The sequence below is a fragment of the Diceros bicornis genome, chromosome 37 (genome assembly GCF_020826845.1).
Source record: "Diceros bicornis minor isolate mBicDic1 chromosome 37, mDicBic1.mat.cur, whole genome shotgun sequence".
In the NCBI taxonomy this organism is placed as follows: Eukaryota; Metazoa; Chordata; class Mammalia; order Perissodactyla; family Rhinocerotidae; genus Diceros; species Diceros bicornis.
In genome coordinates this window covers 9,489,931-9,512,737 of record NC_080776.1, presented here as the reverse complement: position 1 = coordinate 9,512,737, position 22,807 = coordinate 9,489,931, and the positions used below count along the sequence as shown (strand labels likewise).

At 46.0% G+C, this 22,807-nt stretch overlaps 1 protein-coding gene across 1 annotated transcript; it reads right to left on the bottom strand.

The window, feature by feature from the left end:
- Positions 1–16,905: 16,905 nt before the first annotated feature.
- On the bottom strand, positions 16,906–22,618 carry RETREG2 (reticulophagy regulator family member 2). The gene is made up of 9 exons (XM_058533037.1): positions 22,278–22,618; positions 21,879–21,985; positions 21,138–21,168; positions 20,647–20,782; positions 20,141–20,225; positions 19,689–19,832; positions 19,428–19,522; positions 19,126–19,261; positions 16,906–18,879 (listed from the first exon to the last, which is right to left on the bottom strand). Exons 1-9 carry the CDS (start codon positions 22,550–22,552, stop codon positions 18,254–18,256), a joined length of 1,635 nt encoding a protein of 544 aa, XP_058389020.1. The 5' UTR covers positions 22,553–22,618; the 3' UTR covers positions 16,906–18,253.
- Between the last annotated feature and the right edge of the window lie 189 nt (positions 22,619–22,807).

The window sequence follows — 22,807 nt, the reverse complement described above, 5'->3', positions numbered from 1 at the left end:
AGGTTTAGGTTTGATGCCCTTTATGTACTGCTTCCCTGACTCCCCAGTCTGAGCTAAGCGCCGCTGCTAGGATCTCCATGATTCCATCCTAGCACCATATCACCTTAATATAATCCGCTGTTCCTTCACAGCCCCCCCCCCCCCCCCCCCCCCGCCCCAAAACACACATTAAATAGACTGGGAAGTCAGGGACCACGCCCACCTTGTTCTGCGTTAGGTCCCTAGCACCCAGCGCAGTGCGTACAGCTGTGTAGTTTTCAGACATCAGTGTGAATCTGAACCACCTACTGAGCTGGTTTAAAAATGCAGATTCCTGGGCCCTGGAGTTTCTAATTCAGCAGGAAACACCTGAGAGAATTCTGACACAGATTATCCATTTAATACGCTTTGTAATTTTATTTATTTCTTTCTTTTTCCCCAAAGCCCCAGTAGATAGTTGTATGTCATAGTTGCACATCCTTCTAGTTGCTGTATGTGGGACGCGGCCTCAGCCTGGCCGGAGAAGCGGTGCGTCGGTGCCCGCCCGGTACGTGAACCCGGGCCGCCAGCAGCAGAGCGCACGCACCTAACTGCTAAGCCACAGGGCCGGCCCCATTTAATACAGTTTGAAAAACAGGAGCCAAGAATATTCTGAGTGCTTATTAAATGTTTCTTGAATGAAGCGTGCAAGTCACTGGGTTGATGTCCTGCTTTGCCCTAGGGAGCCCCATGTTGAGACCTCCCAGCTTCAGCACATTTTGCTTCTCACATGCCTCTGGCCCCTCATACACGGTGTTGGTTGCGCTCGGTCTTCCCATAACTTTGGGCCTGGGGCCAAGTAAACAGTGAAATAGAGTTGAACGGTGTCCTCCAAAATGGAGAGATAACTCAGGCTACAATTGGAAATGAGGAGACAGTCTCCTCTCTCACTCTTCCCTTCCCTCTCCCCCTCCAACTTCTGGCTCTGTTTCCCTCTGTATCTGCTTCTTACATCCTCACAGCTCTAAGGCCAGTGGAAATTAAAACCATTTTTCCTGGTTCCTTGAGCAGAAGGCCTAATCTCAGCTCTGACTATGCCTGATTGCCTCGACTTGGATCATCTGCCAGGCCCTGACCTCTGGCCCTGTGGCCAGCGTATGTGATGTTCTGACGGGCTAGGCCTGAGTCTCATGTTTCGGGGAAAGGAGTGAGCTGCACCTAAAGTTAAAATCTCCAAGCTGGCTTGGAGCATCCTTCCAGAAAACCCAGGAGAATCCGTTCAATTCCTTCCTTTACTGATTTAACAACAATACATTGAGTGTCCTCTCAGGAGCCTGTCACTGGACGATATATGCAAAGACTAGGACGTGCAGGGCAACATAGCAGAACATTTCAGATACCCCCACTCTGGAGTCGATGAGCATTATTTAAGCCAAAACCTGAACACAGGTTTCGAGTGAGTAGACGTTGGCTAGGTGAAGGCCAAGGGAGGAAGGAAAGGGGTGGAAGGAGATGGTGTTCCAGGCAGAGGAAACAGCAGAGACAAAGGCTTGGAGATAATAGGGAACAAATTCCTTTAGATGAGCTTTAAAAAAGCTTGAGGCACTGGATCTTGGGGTGTGAGAGGCAGGAGAGGAAGCTGGAGAGCCAGCAGGGGCCAAATCACCTCAGGCAGTGGAAGCCATGTCAGCATGGAGAATTTAAACACAAATGCAGTCATGTGCCACATAACAACATTTCAGTCAACGACAAACCACGTATATGACGGTGGTCTCATAAAATTACAACCATGTAGCCTAGGTGTGTAGTAGGCTATACCTTCTAGGTGTAAGTACACTCTGTGATGTTTGCACAACGATGAAATCGCCTAACAATGCATTTCTCAGAACGTTTCCGTGTCTTTAAGCGACGCGTGACTGTATAATGAGAAACTATAGATAGCTTTAAGCAGGGGAGTGACACAATCAGATTTGTATTTTGGGAAAGTCACTCTGGCTTCAGAGTGGAGAAGAGATTGAAGGAATTATGATATTGGAAACAGGGAGACCAGGTGAGGCTGTTGCTGTAATCCAGGCAAGAGATGATGAGGGCTTGAACCAGGGTGGCGGCACAATTAATGAGAGCTCGGTAGAAAGGTTAGATATGAGAGGGATATTTTAAAATAAGTAACTTTCCAATATATCACTGAAAAGATAAAATGGAAAAAAAGAAATTCTATTCCCAGAGCAATCAAAAGGTACTCAGAACAATTTTTTAAAGAAAAATTGTGACCTTATCTGCAAGAAACACCTTGACCTACCTCTGTGCAAAAGTTCAGCCAAACGTTCTGTTAGTGTATGGAACATCGCTGGCCAATCTTCAGGGAAATTCTAGCAGCTACTTCCCTCAACCCACCCTCATGCCCTGGGGTAGGCTCTGGGAAGCCATGTTTTGCCCCTGCCAAAAATGATTGGTCTGGGAGTGCTCATCTGACCCATACTGGGGATCTAAGTTTGTGTTCCCCCAAAAGCATAGTCTGAGACAAAGATTTGGGTACAAGCAATTCATGTGGGAGGTAATCCTAGCCAGAGTAAGAGAGTAGGAAGAAGGGAGGCAGGGAAGGAAGGAAAACCAATAAAGAGTGTTATTGGGCTGGTTCCCACTGAGGTTATAGGAGCTCAGTTCTACTGGGAACCCTAGGAGGAAGCATATAGAAAGCACCTCAGAGTTGTCCCTCTAAAGTACAGGAGGCTGTCTTCTGTAAGTTGGAGTTGCTGCTGGAGGTGATAACTCCCTCGCGCCTACCTCTCGCAGCCAGCTGACACCTGTGTGCAAATTGATTGAGCTATGTAGGCTTTGGGGATACTCATAAGTGGAAGATAAAAACAGCAACAACAACAAACAAACATATAGATATAGAGATTAGATTGGTGGCTACCAGAGGGGAAGGGGGGGAGGACTAAAGCAGTAAAAAGGCACCTGTGTACGGTGATGGATGGTAAATTAGTCTTTGGGTGGTGAACATGATGTAGTCTACACAGAAATCAAAATTTAACGATGTACACCTGAAAACAGCTCATAGGCCCTGTCCGCTACAGCGGCAGCTGAAGTCAGAGATGGGCCAAGGAGATGTGGCACAGGGCTCCAGGAACATCTGCTATGTTTGGCCAATCAGATTCTTTCCTGGGAATTTGAAATGGAGGCCAAGGAAATTAGTGTTCATAACACCATTGGGCCTATAACATATAAGCTATGGGATGGCCATCTGCCGTAGTACCACACTGTAAGACTGGCTGAGGGACAGGAGAAGAGATGGTTATCTGCAGTACTCTGACTGAAGGAACACAGTGAGCTCCATCAAAAGAGAATGACACGTGGGTTTAAGTCATATCATCACCTGACTCTTGCCTCCTCTCAAAGTCTACAGCCCCCGACAAAACTGTCGCTAACTGCCATCGCTTTATTGGTTTCACTTTGTCTCTTTTAAGATAGTTATAAGTCATCCCATTAGATTCAGGATGTTATAAGTCATCCCATTAGATTCAACATTTCTCAAGGCTTTGTCAAAATCTCTGGTGACAACCTGAAGTCAGGCTAGTGACATGCAGGAGACTTTGATCCAGGTGTGCACCTAAGGGCCCTCTGCCATGGGGATTCAGCTTTTGGCCTTTAGAAAGGCCGAATTAGAAAGGCCAGTTAGAAAGAACAAAGGCCCTTTAGAAAAGACCTTTGCAGAGCTTCCCATTTGTGAATTCCACAATCCATATCTGTGAAATTCAGCATCAGTTCTATTAGATTTAAATTTATGAAATTGCTAATATTTGACTATTTTTTTCGCTTAAAAAAATAATTTCATATGGTTTAATCTAATCTAAACAGCACGTGTGACGGGCAAGAATTGTTTTTCTCTGACCTTCTATCTAATCCTCGGCCTGCTGGGTTTTGAAGACCAGACATGAGGGCAAACAGTCACTGTCTGAGAGCATGGTTTAAAGTCCACACGCCTTAAAATCAGATGGGCCAAATTTGTATGCACCTTAGCCCTTCAAACTTCCACCATTTTCTACTGATAATGTATAAGAAGAGGGTATTAGGTAGGATGTAGGTTAAGCTGCCACAATAGGAATTCAAAGTAACAGTGGCTTAAAGAAAGGAGTTTAATTTCTTGCTTATGTAATAATCCAGAGCTGATATGACAGCAAGCCAGGGACCTGGACACCTCCTATTTTGTTGCTCCACCATCCCTAAGGCATTGCCTTTGTCCATGTGGTCCAAAATGAGTCCTCATTCCAGGTATCAGAAAGAGGGAGAGAAAAAGGAGGGCATACCTCTGCCTTTTAAGGACACAACCCTGAATTTGCATACATCACCACACCCGCCAATACTTAGTCACGTGATCATACCTAGTTCCAGGGAAGCTGGGAAATGTAGTCCTTATCTGGCCATGTGCCCAGATAAAATTTCAATTATTATATCAGTGAAGGAAAACAGATATATGGAGACAACTAATGTCACAAAGGGAAATAAAAGATGACTTTTATGATATTTAGATCATCCTGAGCTTGAAGTAATGAAGCAGGTGGTGGGTGGGTCACTTAAAGTCACAGAGCAGCCAAAAAGGTGTGCAAGGTATTTTTCTTAGCTCATGGGGTTTGAAGATGAGAACAACAGGATTGAGCACCACTCGGTCAGTCATTTATTGTCGCCCACTCTGTTGGTTGTCTACCCAACAGCCATTCCCCAGCTGCCTCCTTGAGGACAAAACCCTGATTTTAATCATCCTTTTCCAAGCAGTTGTGTTTTACATGGGTCCCTTTGCAGCTCTCGGGATGAGTCTTAAATGGTCTAAGTCAGGGTTTTTCAAACTTTTTAACCATTACCCATATTAGGAACTACATTTTATAACCCAGCATACACACACATACACACACACAGAATTACAAAACTGATACTTGACCTTATTATGTTTCATACACTCTGATATTCTTTTCTATTTCATTTTTTTTTAAATACTGGTTGCTATACACTACGTTGATTCCCATCCTACCATCCCATTGATTGGTTGCAAACTTCAGTTTGGAAAAACTACTCTAAGCCAATTAAAGTGCCTTCATTCCCCGTGGTTAAGGCATGTAAAACAATTTTCATCTGAAAGAAAATTTTATCCCAAACTTTAAAAAAGACAAAATGATGATCACTCGGTTTTTTTTAATATAACACTAGAGTTTTTCTAATACGCCTACTTGACCTTCATCTGATACTCTTGGGAATATAACTGTTGTCACAGTATTTTTGACTAAAGTCTGCTACTGAAAAAAGCACCGAGTTTACAGTTCTGTAAGATTAACCTGTAGAAATTGATAAGGTGTTGTTTTTGTAGAGACTTGAAGAAACATTAACCCCAAAGGCTTTATTTTTTAACCCTGTGGAATGTTAATCAGCTTTGTATCTAACCTAGTCGTTTTTTTCATTTATTGAATGAAAAAATATATATTTAAAATAAAAACTATATATTTATTGAATTGAAAAAATATATACATTTCTTTCCTGAAAACATTCAGAGAACCAACTTTTTGTGTTCTCTACAACAACAGTTTCCTCTTTCGTGATTTAAGTAAAACCTTTATATGCACATACAGTCTGTTTGGATGAGAATTTATTTCTGCTCTAGACGTTACCTGTGACATCCTGTGGCATTCAGGAGCCATTTTGTGACCATAAGTGGAGCCAGGCAGAGAGGACAAACCATAATGCTGAAGATGGCAGAGAAGAAAGATGGAAAAGATCCAGGGTCATTGACAAATTAACCAACCTCGTATACCACATCTGGCCTCTTGCTAAGACAGTAAATGTCCTTATTAGCAAGGTTTTCTGCATTTTGCAACCCAAAGTTTCCTTTGTGATACACCTGTTGTGGCAGCTCATCTTAATAAAAATGAGCATTTGATTCACCCAGTTGGAACTTTTTGCTGGTGTATTGTCTACACATGGTGGTGGCTGTGGTGGTGTCAGTGGAATGATTGTTGAGCTCCCCAGTCAACCTTAGGGAGCCTCCCCTCATAGCTCTGGGAAGATTCCTGATATAGTCATATTACTTTCTGTGCATTAATATTCTGTTTACTTGTTTTTAATTTTAAATTACTTCCAAGGCTTTATAAATGCTTTGATTTTGTCCTAATATACAACTGTCAGACTTTAAATAATTCTTTTCATGTTAAGTTATAATCATTTGATCGCAAGATTTTTATTTGTTCATTTTTTTCACTCTACATTCATCAGTCACTTTAGAATTGTAGGCTTCTAGTTTGGGAACCTTGTCTGGAGCAGACTAAACAAAGATAAATACTGCCTCTCTCCCTGCTCCCACTCCATGAATGCTCAGATAACCCAAGTCTTAGAGAACTTGAAAAATAAAATCTTTGCAGCTCTCTCTTGAGCACGAGCCAGAATGTCTCGTGCTCGGCACGAGACAGAAAACATTCTGTCTGCCGTGACAGACTTGCCTCAGAGACCTCAGAGACCACGAGAAAGTGAAGCCCTCACAGCTTCTCTTTTCTCATGCAAAACATTTCCTGATTGGTGGGTAGTAGTCCTGTGGTGATCAACAGCCCAGGAGCTTCCCAAGATTTAAAAAAGGTGATGAGCAGACCAAAGTCACCGCTCTCTCATACTTAGTTTGGATGTAGGTTTCCTGCTTCCTGAACAATGGAATAAAGGAGAACACAAAGAGAAATCTGACAACATTTTCCACCTTGAACAAGCTGTGTCAGAAGATATCACTTGACAGCTGAGCATTGCTCAGGTCTCTTTTATTGTAGACCAAGAAAGCCTACGCAGACCTGCTAAGTAGCTTTGAACTTCGGTTGTGGGGGGATTAGCAGCCTCCCATCAGAACAGCAGAAATCAGCTCCTCTACAAATTAACAGGTGTAATCACAGCCAGACACCTCTTATCTCAGCATCAGCAGGTTTAAGGAAGACAAGGTCAAAGCGAGAATGCCAGCAAGAGTGTCTCGGGCCCAATTCTACACGAATAGTCATTTAGTGGTGTCTGTTTAGTGGTTTTCCACCTCCTCAATCGACTTACAGAAACAGTATGTACAGAAAGGGAAAGAAAGAACTGTTTTGCTAACTGTCCTGTCCTGCTCTTACTCGTGTGTTAGTTTATTTAATCCCTCATGAAAACCTTTTGAAGTAGATATTATGTATTCCCATTTTGCTGAGAAGAAAACTGAGATTGAGAGAGATTCAGTTACTTGCTTCTGGAAAGGGGATCTGGACCCAGATTTTTGTATTGCCTGAAGTCCTGTGTTCTTTCATTGTACAACATTGCCTCCCAAAAATCTACTCTATGCCTCGTTGTTAACAAACTGGAAAGAGGAATCTTAAGCGGTGGTTTTCTCAGAGTGTTAGTGGAAAACCCCAAATCTCTCTGTGGGTCATCAATAATCAAACACCGAATCAGAGCAAGGTACTTAAATATCTAAGTGACATAACCAGGATGGGGAAGCTCTTTGATTTGAACTGGCTTCAGATCCCAGGAGATTGGTAGACCAGCATGGCTCTGCCTTCGCTGAGAGCTGCCTTGCTCTCTCAGGTGTGTGATATACAATCTTTGCAACAATACCCAGTCACTTGCCCTAGCTCTCCCGTGACCTAATTATAGACTCCTAGTTTAGGCACATAGTTCAAATTCATATGACTGTACAGGTTACACAGTGACTTCATATATATTTGATTCAATTTGCTAAATATTAACCAAGCCTTGTCAGATCTTACACTAGGTCCTGGGCACAGAGAGCGTGAATAACTCATGGTCTCTACTCTCAAGTTGTTCAATCCCTAGTCATAATGACACATAAACGACTAACTCAAAGTGAAAAGTAGCCTGATACAGTGGCTTTCAAACTTATTCAACCTTGACTCACAGTAAGAAATATATCTTATTCTCATCTCAATATACATATATAAATATAAAATAAATACTGTTTAAGGTCCACTAAATTGATTTCATGACCCACTAATTTCCTGACTCCCAGTTTGAAAACCATGCGCTAATGGATGTACAGAGGCTATGGGAACACAGATAAGAGAGCCAGTAATGCCCAGGAGTGAGGCTGGGATGGACAATGAGAGGTCTCCAGGCAGACAAGATGCTGAAGGTATTCCAGCCACAGGAAGGACATGCCCAGAGCATTGCAAATCTTACATATTATCCTCCCAAGTAGAGCACGGAGGAGATTGAGTGCCCAAGTGATGAGGAGGGTGGAAAAGGGACTTTCTGTTAAACATGATAGATTAGACACACCATTTTATGTTTGCTCCCTTCTCAAACTCCACTAAAATAACAGCAAAAAAATAGAGTACGGAAGAAGAAAGAATACGTGGAGATATGACAAAGATGCTTTCTTTGGAAGATGGAAAGCTAAAGGAAGAGGGATGACTGGGGATCTGAGAAAGCTGCAACCTAAGTGGCAAACAACAAGGAGCAAGCCAGTTTGGACTGCAGACCCTTGGAAAGGCTCAGGATGGGAAGCAACGAGGACTTCTGAAGGTGGCCTGGAAGGCCGGGGCTGAAAACAGAAGGATGGACTTAAAATCGATACAAGGAGCAGTTAGATTCCCAGATTGCTTCCTCTAATCTGGGCGGCCAGGTGGTTGCCCGTCTCTCACCCCAGCAGGAGGCAGGAGTGTACTATCTAGAGAGAGTGAACCAGAGGGACTCTGGGCTTAGGGTCACTAGACACAACTGGAGGTGGAGAGGAGGAGGAACCACAGCCTTGTGTCACCTGGCTTCTAGAGCGCTGGCAGCCAAGTTTACGCTCCCTAGGCTGGAGGTTGCAAAATTCTTCTCTAGGGGAACGAACAGCCTAAGAGAAAAGATCCATGGATATTGGCATTTGCGGGTTCCCAACAAAGTGGTTGTCTCTGCCAAATCAGCCTACAGGGAAGATGCCAACCAATAAGTCCTACCTATGCCTAGAGAGCATTCACTTGGGCTTTAAAGAGCGTCTGCTCAGGGCCAGCCCCGTGGAGTAGCAGATAAGTGTGCACCCTCCGCTACCGGCGACCCGGGTTTGGATCCCGGGGGCGCACCAACACACCGCTTGTCAGGCCATGCTGTGGCGGAGTCCCACATACAGTGGAGGAAGATCAGCACGGATGTTAGCTCAGGGCCAGTCTTCCTCAGCAAAAAGAGGAGGATTGGCACGGATGTTAGCTCAAGGCTGATCTTCCTCACCGAAAGGAAAAACAAAAAGAGCCTCTGCTCAGAGCCTCTGCTCAAATATGTAGGAGCAAACTAGGATTTGAGGGGCAATCTACTTCTACCATGAGAGACCAAAAGAAAGAAACCAATGCAGGATGGGCAGGGTGGGGGGAGAACAGGGACAATGCAGGGAACATAAAAATATAATTAATATATTAATAATAATATAATGTATTAATAATGATTAATATAATATTTTCTGAGATCAGATTTTTCATCTGACACACAAGAGCAAGAAACTATAAAAAGGGATATTCAGAAAACAAAGTGCTTAGAAATAAAAAAATACAATCACAGAAATAAAAAATCCAGAAGAAAGGTTGCAATGTAAAGTTGAGAAAATATTTTAGAAAGTACAGTAAAAAGATAAATAAATGGAAAAATAGGAAAGAAAAGATAAGAAAACAGCAGTCTTGAAGAATGAGTCAGACTTGTCCAGATCGAAAGTAGGGAAAAGTCTTTTCAACTGAGAGAGACACAAATGCAAAGGAGTGATGGACCAGAATGGAGAATTGCAAATCCTTGTTGTCCTGTGATTGGAATATCAAATTAGAGGGGAGAAATGGGCAGAAACCGAACAGCCAGGTAATTTTTGTATTATTTTGAAATGTCTGCTTAGAAATGTCTACATGCAGATGGTAAAACTAGGATTCAAATTCAAATCTTGATTCCAATTTTAGTATTCTTTTCATCTAGCCAGAAGGCAGTATAACTTAGATCAACAGTTCTCAACTAGGGGCAATTTTGCTTCGAGGGGTGGGGCGGGGAGGGTGCTCCTGGATCTAATAGGTAGAGGCCAAGGATGCTGCCAAACATTCTACAATGAACGGGACAGTCCTTGTCACCACCAACAAAGAATTATCTGGCTCATATGTCAACAGCACATATAGTCATTCAATAGTTGAGAAACCCCGATTTAGATGAAATGTAATACTGCAGCTATTCTGACTGAGTTCAAATCCCACTGCCAGTAATTACTAGCTATTAGAGACTGACAGATCAGAGCAAGTGACTTCGCTGGTGTTTCAGTATTTATTTACATAAAACAGTAATTTCTTTTTTAAGCAAAATGTGCAGCATTTTAAAAAATAAAGTTTCCTAATATCTTTGAAAGACAGACATACATATATATATATATATATATACGCACATAGCTAAATGTAAAAATGTAGGTTTAAAAAATATGATTGTTAAATATACATTATTATTTTAATATAAATTATTAGCATATAAAATTAATAAAATATTATTTTAAAGTAATGATAACACCAAATAACACCAATGAACATTAAAATGTAATAATAAATTTTAAAAATAAAATTATTTGCTCTTTATAAAAATAGTGATTTCAAGAAAATATATAAAGGTGTCACTGTTAAGTTGTAAGTGTATTTTTTGTGCAGATTTTTCTAGCTGCTGATAAAGCTCTTTCTGGTGTTACAGTACTCAAGAGAATGTGAGAAGATGGTTATAAATTTAACTTCAAGTGTAGTTCTATGACTCCTTGTTCAAATAATCTCATCTCTTGCTCGATAACTTTGAGGAGATCTTTTTAAAGACATTTTTTTGTTTCTCTAGGTGGATGTGATTTTTTTCTTTAAATTTCTAGCAAGCTCTACTTTTTGTTTCAAATGGAACGTTTCTGATTTGTTCCACCTTCTTTAATTTCCCTGAAAATAGATTGAGATTCTGATGCAGAGAATCTATATTAATTTTAATGTTGCCCTGTTCCTAAGTCTCCTGGTTTAAAGTGTCTTTGAACTAGAGTAATTATTCTTATAATAGAAGCTCGTTTTGTGTATTGACATTTTTCCCTCCTCTTGAAGTCTGTGGAATGCAACAATGCCTTCTAAACAAACAAACTTTTGTGTGTTCAAATTTTGAATGCAGTTACACCTCACTTATAAATGATTCAGAATTCAGATTTCTTTTCCAAATGCTGAAAGAACGGTTTTACCTCAACTAGAATTCTGGTTTTGGTACTTTAAAATATGAGGATATGTGAGAATACCATAATATCGGAAAACGGTACTGTCATTACAACCAGCTGTGTAACTTTAGGTAAGCCATCATGCCACACTAAACCTCAATTTCCTCATCTGTAAAATGGGAGGAAAAGTGGGTTCCAACATCAAAGCACGGTAGTGAAGATTACACAAAAGAGTGCATGTAAAGCACTTAGATCTATGACTGACATATACCAAATAAATTAACAAACGTATATTATTCGTTGTTTGTGTATATTATTAGTTATTACTATATTTGTTCATTTCTCTTGTGTTGATACATTGTCTTTATTTTATTTAATATAGATTGTCAGTCCAAATCCTTTAATATAATTTCCAGATAAGCTTGCTGTGGTGGTTTTAAAATATGTTCACAAATTCTTTGCTACTTCTCCCTTCGAATGTGGGCTGGACTCAGTGACTTGCTTCTAATGAAGAAAATATGGTGGAAGTGATGGAGTGTGACTTTTGATGCTAGGTCATAAAAAGCATTGTGGCTTCCTTCTTGCTCTCTCTTGAATCACTTGCTCTAGGGAAGGTAGTTGTCATGCTATGAAGACACTCAAGCAGCCATAAGGAGAGGTTAGTGTGAGAAGGAACTGGGGCCTTTTGCCAACAGTAAGTGAGGAATTGAGGCTTCTAGCCAACTGCTGTGTGAGTGCGCCATCTTGGAAGCAGACCCTCCAGCCCCAGTCAAGCCTTCAGATGACTGCAGCCAGCCCTGGCTGATGTCTTCATTGCAACCTCGTGGGAGACCTTGAACCAGAACCACCCGGCTAAGCTGCTCCCAGATTCTTGATCCTCAGAAATAGTGTGAGATAATTGTTGTTTTAGGCTGCTAAGTTTTGGTGTAATTTGTTATGCAGAAATAGATCATCAGCACACTTTGGTATTGATACTTTTTATTGATGTGTAACACACAGAAACGTACACAGGTCAATGAATTTTCACAAATTGAACACTTCCACATTACCATTACCCAGACCAAGAAATAAAACATTACTAGCCCCAGGAGACTCCTCCAGTCACTGCTCCCCTGCCCCCAAATGTAGCCACTATCTTGACTTCTAACAATATACTTTATACAAAAGGAATCATACATCATATATTCTTTTGTGTCTAGTTTCTTGTAATCAATATTTTGTTTATAAGATTCACTTATGTTTAATTGTATTTTATTTATTCAATTTAGTTGTCTGAATATAAGACAATGTATTTATCCATTGAATAGCAAACTTCTGTGTATTATATTTATTTCTGTGTACACATTTATTTATTATACGTGTTTCTTCCCAACATTTTACCGCATTTGCTTTATCATTCTCTCTCTCCACACATGCTCATCATATATTCACATACTCATTCTTATTTCTTTATTTACATTTCGAAACCATTTGATATAATTTGCAGAGAATATAACACTTCACCTCTAAAACCTTCAGAATGTGTATTCTAAAAATAAAGGTATTCTCTTATATAACCAAAGTGAAATGATCAAATTCAAAAAATTTGGTCTTGATACGCTCTTTTATCTAATATACAATCCATATTCAAATTTTACTGGTTGTCCCAATAGTGTCCTTTATAGTAACTTTTTTGTCCCACACTGGATCCAATCCAAGATCACACTTTGCATTTATTGTTGTCTGTTTGGTCTCCTTTTTAATCTTGAATAGTTCCTCAGTTTTTCATTATCTTTTATGAAATTGATATTTTTGAAGTGGAGTCAACTGACTTTTTATACTTAAAATGAAAAAACCCAGACTTCTTTTGACCTTATTCCATTTCTGCAGAGTCACATATTTTTCAAGCAAGCACTAATACATGTAATTGGATTTTTGATCAAACTATTTTGTTGAGTCTAAATAGTTTAGTCAAAATTGTTTTTGAAATAACATGGTAATTTGATGCAATCACAGAAGATCAAGTTGGTTGGGCAATCTTACTGTAAACTCTTTTAGTCCCAAAACCAGCCAAAATATGAACCTGCAAATCTAGATCATTTTCATTGCCTTTAACCTAGTCCAGAACAAAGAGCTCACAAGTCTATCTGTGGGTTATTTTAACTTAGCTTCCATCCTCTCTGGAACAATAACAAAGGCAAGTTGTTTACTGTCAACAGATGTGTATGAATCACCAAAATCTATTTACGTTGGCTGCTTCAAAAAGTAGGACTGTTTACCCTAGTCCACCAGTCCACTTTAGTCCAATAAACAGTTCTTGAGCATCTGCTATGGGCCAGGCACTGTGCTGGGCTCTGGGAATATGCAGACCATTAAAACATAGTCCCTGCCCTCAAGAATAAACAGTATGGGGGCCGGCCCCGTGGCATAGTGGTTAAGTGCATACGCTCTGTTGCTGGCAGCCCGGGTCTGGATCCTGGGCTCCACCAATGCACCGCTTGTCAGGCCATGCTGTGGTGGCGTCCCATATAATGTGGAGGAAGATGGGCATGGATGTTAGCCCAGGGCCAGTCTCCCTCAGCAAAAAAAGAGGATTGGCATGGATGTTAGCTCAGGGCTGATATTCCTCACGAAAAAAAAAAAGAATAAACAACAGTATGGTGGAGGCTATACATAGACACATATACCATACTCATATAGAGATAATGAAGATTCCAAGGGATATGTGGAAAAACAGAAGTATATGGAGGGAGCACTAGGAGAGCAGGTCTGATATGGCGGGTGGGGGGTGGGTGATGTGGGACATAGGGAAATTTTTGAAGATGAGGTGTGGCCTGAAGTACATTTTAAAAGACAAGTGAAGTGTTTGCCAAGTGGAGGGATACTGCGTGTGTGTGTGTGCATGTGTGTGTACAGCAGGGGTGGGGGAGTGCAGCGCAGCTGAGCAGAGGGAAGAACAAAGCTGCTTGGGGTTTAACGCTGTAGTGTAAAGAGCAAGATAGGGCAGGGGCAGATCTCAGAAGGCTTCTTAACCATATCAGGGAGCTTGAATGATATCCCGTAGGAGGGGAGCCTTTGATTAACATTAAATAGCAGAAAGGTCATCACATTTATATTTTTAAATAATCTAACCAATTTGTTGGGCATGAATTTCGGGTGGGGGACACGAATGTGGGCAGGGAAACTGTTGCAGTGAGCCAGGTGAGAGATGAGAAGGATATGAATCAGGGCTATGCTGGAGGTGGCAGAATCAAAAAATAATTAGGACATCAAATTAGCAGCAACTGGTGATGGACTGGGTGTGGGATGAGGGAGAAGCAGGCCTTCATAGTTGGTGGTGCCAGCAAGCAAGATGGAAAATACAGAGAAAGTCTATCTGTTTAGGGGAGGTGGGGGGTGGAGCACAGAGTGGAAAGAGCATGTGTTCAGTTTTTGGTATGTTGAGCAGAAGGTACCCATGGGACATTCAAGTGGAAACGCCTAGTTGGAAGTTCTGGGAAAGAAGCTGAGCTAAGATTTAGAAGTCTTTGGCATATGAGTGGAAACTAAATGGGTGAACACATGAAACCGCCCAGGCAGAGTGTGAAGAAAACTGAGCCAGTGACAGACCCAATGAAAAACCAACAGTAAAGAGAGCAGGTGGAGGAAGCCCAAGGAGACTTTAGTTGGACATTAAAAGCAAAACAATGTGGTGATATATTGTCCTTCCATGATGGAGTTAACGATTCTTAGAATCTTTGATCTTTGTACTGTTTTTTTTTTTTTTTGGTGAGGAAGATTAGCCCTGAGCTAACATCCGATGCCAATCCTCCTCTTTTTGCTGAGGAAGATTGGCCCTGGGCTATCATCCATGCCCATCTTCCTCCATTTTATATGGGAAGCCGCCACAGCATGGCTTGCCAAGCGGTGCGTTGGTGCGTGCCCAGGATCCGAACCTGCGAACCCCGGGCGCGCGCACTTAACCGCTATGCCACCGGGCCAGCCCCCGTGATCTTTGTACTTTTAAAGATCATTTAAATCTACTCTGTTTTGCAATATCCCTTGACCAGAAAAACAAATTCTGCCTAGCACTATTATTAATCAAACTCTTCTCAAAGATTTAATTTCTGTCCTCTGAAGCCCTAGAGATAACCCTCCAAAGTTTGAAGGGGGCTAATGTGACCCGACTCAGCTCTCTCTTCTTGGCTTAAACGTTCTCAGTTCCTTCAATGGTTTCCCATATGACAATTTTCTGCCTTCATCCCTGGCGATCTTCTCCTGGGCACACTGCAATTTGTCGATTTGTCCACAAGCGTAGCAGGCCACCCTCTGGCAGTATTTTAACTTGTGTACAGTACACTATAGGTATTAGCTTGTTTTGGAAACTATATTTCCAGTAATGCAGCCTAAAGTTAAATTAAGCTTATGAGCAGCGACATTACACTATTAGCGATTTGAGCATATAGTTAACTAAAGTGCACTGCCCTCCCCGCAACATAAACATGTAACCAACTCTTCTTTCCCCAGCCTGTACTCCTACAATTGGTTTTTGTTTAGCCGAATTGTAGGTTTCACATTCCTGCTCATTTTTCTATCACTCATATGAAAAGCTTCCTTCTTGTCCCTTTTATCTTGGGGCAGGATATGGCCAGGACACCTGATAACAAAAAAATTTAGACAAACGTGTAGCAACCATCAGACCAGCCTGAATGTCAAGAATGGACCCTCATAGAACTCCAAACCTATGGTGAATGTTTTCATCCAGCTACAGGCTTCTGGCTCTATCTTCAACCTTGGAGTTTAACAAGGACATGGATTAAAGGTGGGGCATATGGCAGCCATTGTCCTTCTGATTGGTCAATTCTACTTTTCTTGAATTGCCTGTTTGTTGATTAGAAGTGTTTTTTCTGGAGCCAGCCCTGTGGCTTAGCGGTTAAATGTGCGTGCTCCGCTACCGGCCGCCCGGGTTCCGATCCCGGGCACGCACCGACGCACCACTTCTCCGGCCATGCTGAGGCCGCGTCCACATACAGCAACTAGAAGGATGTGCAACTATGACATACAACTATCTACTGGGGCTTTGGGGAAAAAAAAGGAGGAGGATTGGCAATAGATGATAGCTCAGAGCCGGTCTTCCTCAGCAAAAAAAGGAGGATTGGCATGGATGTTAGCTCAGGGCTGATCTTCCTCACAAAAAAAAAAAAAAAGCAAGAGAATCACATTTAAAAAAAAAAGAACTGTTTTTTCATTCTCTTCTGAAAACTCTCTAGACGATGAATTTTATGTTCCTTCCTAGCAGAGGACAGGGCCTCAATCAACCCTGAAAGATTGTCTCTCAGGCAAACGTGAAACAAATGGAAAGGGAAAAATTCTCCCACACTTTGGAGAGACGTGGCATAGAAGTCAACCTCAAAGTCAGGTAGCATCGCCATCTGGTACCTCCAGCTGAAGGCCAAGGATGTGAACCGATAAAGGAGGCCATCTGCTCAGTTCCGGGCTTTCTCGAATGTTGTTCTTCCCTCAAGAGCAAGGACTGCTGAGTCTACTTGGTGAAACCCAGATGTAGATTGGTCTTCTATAGCTCCCACGTCCTCGAGCGTGTCCCCACTTGGGCCCTCTTAAGGGACAGGGGCTTCCTCTCCCAGGGCAATAGCTGGAGACACACAGCTGGAGATGGGATCCTGGCTCAGCATTCACTAGGACTGTCGCCTTCCGGAAAGTCAACCTGTCTGTAAGGCTGAGTTACTAACAGTATACATCCCAGGGTGTGAGGGAAACACAAGTTAACACACACCACTCAGAAGAGTGCCAAGCACACATTACGCATTAAGGGTTAGAGACCATTTCTTTAGTGTTCCTCGGCCCGAAATCAGCTTTGATCCAGGTATGGGTCCCGCCTGTTTGGTTCTCTCAATGCAGATAAACCAGGGCTGAGCGAGCTGCTAGCACGTAGACGGCTAAGGACTTGTTAAGACAGTGTTAAGGTTGTAGGCGACATGGTAGAAACAATTGTTAGGGTCCCAAATTTCTATTGATTGGGAAGACGAGGCAATTTCCTCCTGCATACACTTTATTCACACATGCTAGATCTCACTAAACATATGGCACCATCAGGGAAGGCGGCTGAGGGCAAGTTAGGGCTATCAGGGTAACCCTTGATTCTGGTCCTGTTTTGCACCAACGTAAAACAGCCAGGGCTAGACTGGGAACCGAGGTAAGGGGTGGGGGACACAGAGCACAGCGTGGGGGGGCAGCTCGCAGTGAGGCAGGCAGCAGCAGTTCTAGCCAATCAATGCTTTATTTTTCCAGCCAATACCTGTACAGATGTTACTGTCCAGTTCCTGACCCTAGGAGGGGGCCCACCACACGTGGGGCACCGACGGCCCAGAGGAGCAGGTCTCCCGACTCCTCCCTAGGACAGTAAGAAAGCCTCTCACCCCAACAACAGAGTCCTGCTCACTAACACGGTGCTGGTGCCTGTGCCGTGGGATCCCTGCTCTTCTCCTGTATCGTGAAAGGCCGGGGTGAACTAGGGCAAGGGGCAGCAGAGGGTACCCGGGCTACAGTGACCTAAGTGCATGACCCCTGGCCTGGCCCACCACCCCAGGGTTAGTCTGTGCCTCCCAGACAGGAGCCTCCCTACAGCTTAGCCAGGGCCTGCTGGGGAGGAGGAGGTGGCCAGGAGTGGGGGTTGAGCTGCTAAGGACAGGACACAGCAGGGAAATAAAGCAGAGAGGAGCGTGGGACAGGAGAGAAAAATGATAAAGTGCCTGAACTAAACAACCAAGTGGGACAAGAGGACAGAGCAGCACAGGTCCCTGAGGATAGGAGGAAAAAGAAAGGGACAGACCACCAGGGCTTGGGACATTGTGGAATGAGAATAGAGATGAGGCAGGGAGGCAAGTGCAGGCCGTGGGAAGGACTTCCCTAGCCCTTTTCACATCCACTAACCCAAATGTAAAATTATTTACAAACTTAAAACCAATCCCAGGTACTGTACCAGGCCTGGGATAGCAGGCAGGCAGGCAGAGAGTGGATTGGCTACCATGCGACAGCCAGCTTTCCCACGTACTGTCCCTCCCAGAGTAGTAAGGAAAGGAGGAAACAGTGACACCCCTAGCCAGGAAGCCCTCCTGTGCCTGCAACTCTTTCCCCCATGGCTCATGGCTCTGCCACAGCCTGAGCCTCTTGGTCTGACTGTACCAGAGACAGGGTGTCAGGCCCCAGGGGTGGAGGGGGTGGAGCATCAGGGGGCTCCGAGGATGTCTCTGGCCCCAGCCCCAGCTCCGCATTCAGCTGCTCCAGCTCCCCCTGATCCAGCAACTCGAAGTCCTCAGTGGTGAGTGCCTCTTCTTCCTCAGGGGCAGGCAGGGGCTGGGGTGAGTCCTGGGGAAGAGGTGGGAGCACTGAGGGGGAGGGGATGGGGTCACTTTCAGCAAGGCGAAGTAGGGGTGAGAGGGTGCTGGGTGGAGTGGTGAGGTCACCACTCACTGCCTCCGGGCTCAGCGTCTCCACTGGTCCTCCAGGGGAGAGCTTCGCTCCGTCTGTGGGAGACCCTGCCCCGTTGAAGTGTGTGTTCACAAAGTGGAGGGGGGACGAGAGCCGAAGCAAGGTTTCCTTGGCTGCTGCATCTTCCTCCTCCTCCTCCGAGTCCAGGTCTTGCCTTGAGAGGGCCTGAGGGGGGCCCAGCAGGTCTTCAGGAGGGGCCAGCTCTGTCTCCTCTCCCTCCCCCAGCTCCCGGCTCAGGGCCTCCTCTGGCTCACTTGGCAGGCTCTGCTGGTCCAAATCTGTGCAGAAAACAATGGGTCAGGAACAGGCCTGCTGTTCTGAACGTCCATAACAGGGCAATCAGTTCGAGGTGAGAACTCAGGACGGGGAATGCTGGGCCAGGCCTGAGGCGTTCAGGAGCTTGGAGCAGAATTAGAGGGTCAGTTTCCCAAAGAGAACATTTATGGGGGCAACAACCAGAGAGCACAGCCACCATCCCACAACAGGGAACAGGAAGATCAAGAGAGGTGAAGGGCTTCCCATACCCTCGGAGACATCGGTTAGTTGTGGAGTCGTGGCCCGGGATACAGAGAAGCCGCCGCTCTCCAAGATAGAAGCCTCCTCATCTGACAGCTCGGAGTCTGTAATGGCCAAAGCCAGTGCCGTTTTCTTCACATCAACCTGCAGGAGAGCCAGGACGGACACAACAGGCGAGGGGATAAGAGAACCCATCTTCCAGGAGCACCGCCCCCGCCTGCACCCCTACCCCCTTGGGAGGCGGCTGCTCTGAAGCACAGAGGTTCTCCCCCGGCCTTCTACTTGACACCCCCCCTCCCTTGGACCTCACCACCGGGGAGAAGCCAGCCAGCTCTGCCTCGCTTTCACTCTCTGTCTCCGCCAGTGGCTCATCACCTTCGGGGGGCACGTTCTTTCCCTGCCGTTCTAGAGCAGAAAGAGTGGCAGGGCAGTGACTAAGCAGGGACAGTGTTGGGGGGAGGGGGACAAACATGGGCAAGGGACTGGAGAGTATCCAAGTTCCAATGCATTTCATGAGCCATAAGCCAAGCCCCTCCCCACCCCACCCCCACCGGTTATGGGAGCTCCTTACTTTTCTTGTCGTGTTTGTGATGCAGGGCATCAGCTTCCGCCTTCATGCTGTAGTCCAGCTGCATGAGGAGGGGCTCCAGGCGAGTGTACATCCTCTGGATCAGCTCATGATACACCACCAGGGGCCACAGTAGGATACTCAGCACTAGGGGTTAGAGGGGCCACTCAGAGCTCCCTATGCCTATTTCTTAAGGGCTCTTGTTCAACTGGTCCCCAAACAGGGCTGAAGAAGACGAGGTCCTTTCCTGAGGCTGTGTCAACCTCTTCCCTCCACATCCACTGCCCTCCTCCCCAGACAACTCTTCCACTGTTACTGATGCTACAGCATCCCCTGGAAATCTCCATAAATGGGTAACGAAGCAGAGAGAGAGCACTGCCCTCTCTTTGGGTCGGTCCAGGGAAAAGAAGGCAAGGAGAAGGCTTTGGGAAGGGCAGGGGTTAGACCATACTCACAGACAATGTAGGAAATCATAACCCCTGGAACATAGTGCCCCAGCACAGCCAGCACAGCACAGCCAGAGCAGGCACGAGCACAGAACTGCAGAGAAGAGCATGGGCTCTAAGAAGAACTGTGGGCTGAGGCACACGCCCCACTCATCTGGGTAAGAAACTACTGCTCAGCAGGTGGAAGGAGCGATTTGCCCTCTAAGAATGCAATGATCCAGTCTAGCCAAAAGGATGTCCAACCCCACCAAATCAGGAAGTCTGCAATTGACATTGCCAAACACCTATAATTCAGACTGGTCTGCCTTGTCCGAAATAGTGTCAGAACATCAGAAGCTTATGCCCTGAGGCGAGCCTGCCTTCTGGACCAGGGTACTAGCCGTGAATGTTGCCTCAAGAAGGCAGCAGCCCTCTTCCTTAAGAGTCTCCAACCAGGGAGTCCACGTTACTCCTCCCCATCCCCCGCCCATTTCCCCACAGGGCAGGGAACTGTTGTATGACACGGGGGAGGTTACCTGAGCTGGATTCTGCCTCTTGTACTGCAGCAGCTCCTGCAGGTGAATCTGGAAGGTGAGCCAGCTCTCAGCCAGGTATCTGCACAGCTCGGGCACACTCAGCAGGTGCGGCCGGGCGCCTGACCCCGCACCCTCACTGGGGAGACATGACATGAGCCCTGGAGGCCTCAGGCACCAGCTTCCTAGGCACTCAAAGCCCTCTTGAGAATGCCAGTGAGATCTTCAGTCTATGAAGTAGACAACCCCACCCCCCAAAGGGAGGCTGTCCTGGTCCTGGGAAGCAAAGCCCAGAGCTCCCAACCCTCTGCTCCCAAAGCAGCAGGCACACAAACACCTACACAGAAACCTAGGACCAAGCTTGTTACCAGTCCGTTCACTATGCTGGAGTCTGCGCCTGCAGAAGCTGCAGTGTTGCCCTGCACCGTGGTGACATCGGCACCAAAGTGAGACAGGGTTTGGGCATGTGTCTTCGAGAGGTGGCCTGCACTCACCTGTCAGAGTGTGGCTCCTCTGGGGATGATGCTATAGGGAGAGGAGGGGGACAAGTTACTAAGTGGTAGTGGCTCTGGGAGACACTCCCCAAGGCAGAAATAGTTGCCCCTCCTCTGCAGTCCCAGAGCACTTTCTTCAGATGCCAATCACAGAAAACATTTCATTGTTATTGTTGTTTGTACATCTGTCTCCTTCTTTAGACTTTACCCTTTGCAAACACAGGAACCATGCCTTATTCATGTTTACATCCCAAGCAACTCACCCACAAGCCTGGCACCTAGTTGCTCCAAAATACCTATCCAATAAATATACAGATAACAAAAAAACAGCGATAAGAGCTAACATTTCCATCACATGTGAAGTCCTACCGGAAGCACATAACATGTATTAACTCATTAATCTCCACCTCCCTATGAAGTTAAGTTCTATCACCCTTGTTTTATAGATGAGGAAACCGAGGAAGAGACTGAGCCACTTTTACAAGGTCACACGCGGTAAGTGGCACAGCAGACAACGGAACCCAGGCAATCTGGCTGCAGAGTCCACAGCCTAACTACCCCCCTCACAGTAACAGTAATTCTGAGAAAGGGGCAATGCTCCATTTCCTAACTGGGGCAGTGGTGGCGCCTGGGAGGCAGGGGGCCTGCTGTACATTCCCCTCACCATTCCACCCAGCCAGCGGGATCTGGCGCAAAGCAGGTGCACGATGGGGCTTGCTGAACGAAGGAAATCACACTCACCGGAGACATCAGGGAGGAAGCGAGGCTGCCAGAGATCCAGTAGAAAATAGGCCAAAAGGGAGATGCTGAGTAGGAAGATGGGCCGGAGGGACGACGAAGACAGCAACCTGCGGGAGAGACAGGGACCTCAGCGGGGAGTGGGTGAGACAGGCTCCCGCATCCATCGCGAAAGGCGGAAAAGCGCCCACTGATGGGGGGGAATGGGAACCTCCAGGCCTAGCTCGAGACCGAAGACAGAGGAACCGGCCAACCCAGGAGGACAACAGGCTTTAAGAACTGGGGGAGGGGTCCTTCCCCCAGGGCAGGTGTCAACCCCAGAGAGGGGACTGGGGCTCCCGGTCCCTCCCGCCCCCGCTCTCCCGCGCAGCCCGGCCCCGCCCCCTCCTCCGCGGCCGTTACCAGAAGAGGCCGTTGAGCGCGGCCGCCGTGATCAGGCTGTGCAGCGGCCTCTCCCACACAAGCAGCCGCTGCGCGGCCGCCAGCACGGCCTCCCAGCCGCGGAGCCGCAGCCGCAGCGCCGTGGCCAGGCGTCCCACCGCCTCGGCCGTGGCCGCCTCCTCCTCCGCCTCGCCGGTAGCCTCAGCCATGCCGAGGCTCAAACCCAGGCCCAGGCCGAGGCCCAGCGCCGGGCCCCCACCCGCGCCGGGGTTCCCACCGCCGCCGCCGCTCGCCATAGCCCCGCTGCAGCCGCTGCCCGAGCCCGCGAGGAGCCAGGGCTGCGCGGCCACCGCCGGGGGCGCGTCAGGCGGAAGGGGGCGCACGCCGCAGAGAGCGCCGCCGAGGCCGTGGCGAACGTCACGTGACAGCGGAGCGGCGACCCCGTCACGTGACGCGGCCTAATCGCCGGGACTGGGCGGCCTGCGCCTGCGCGCTGGCGGCGGCCAGGGACCCTGCTTCTGCGCAGGTGCGTGCTCTGGCTGGTGAAGTCG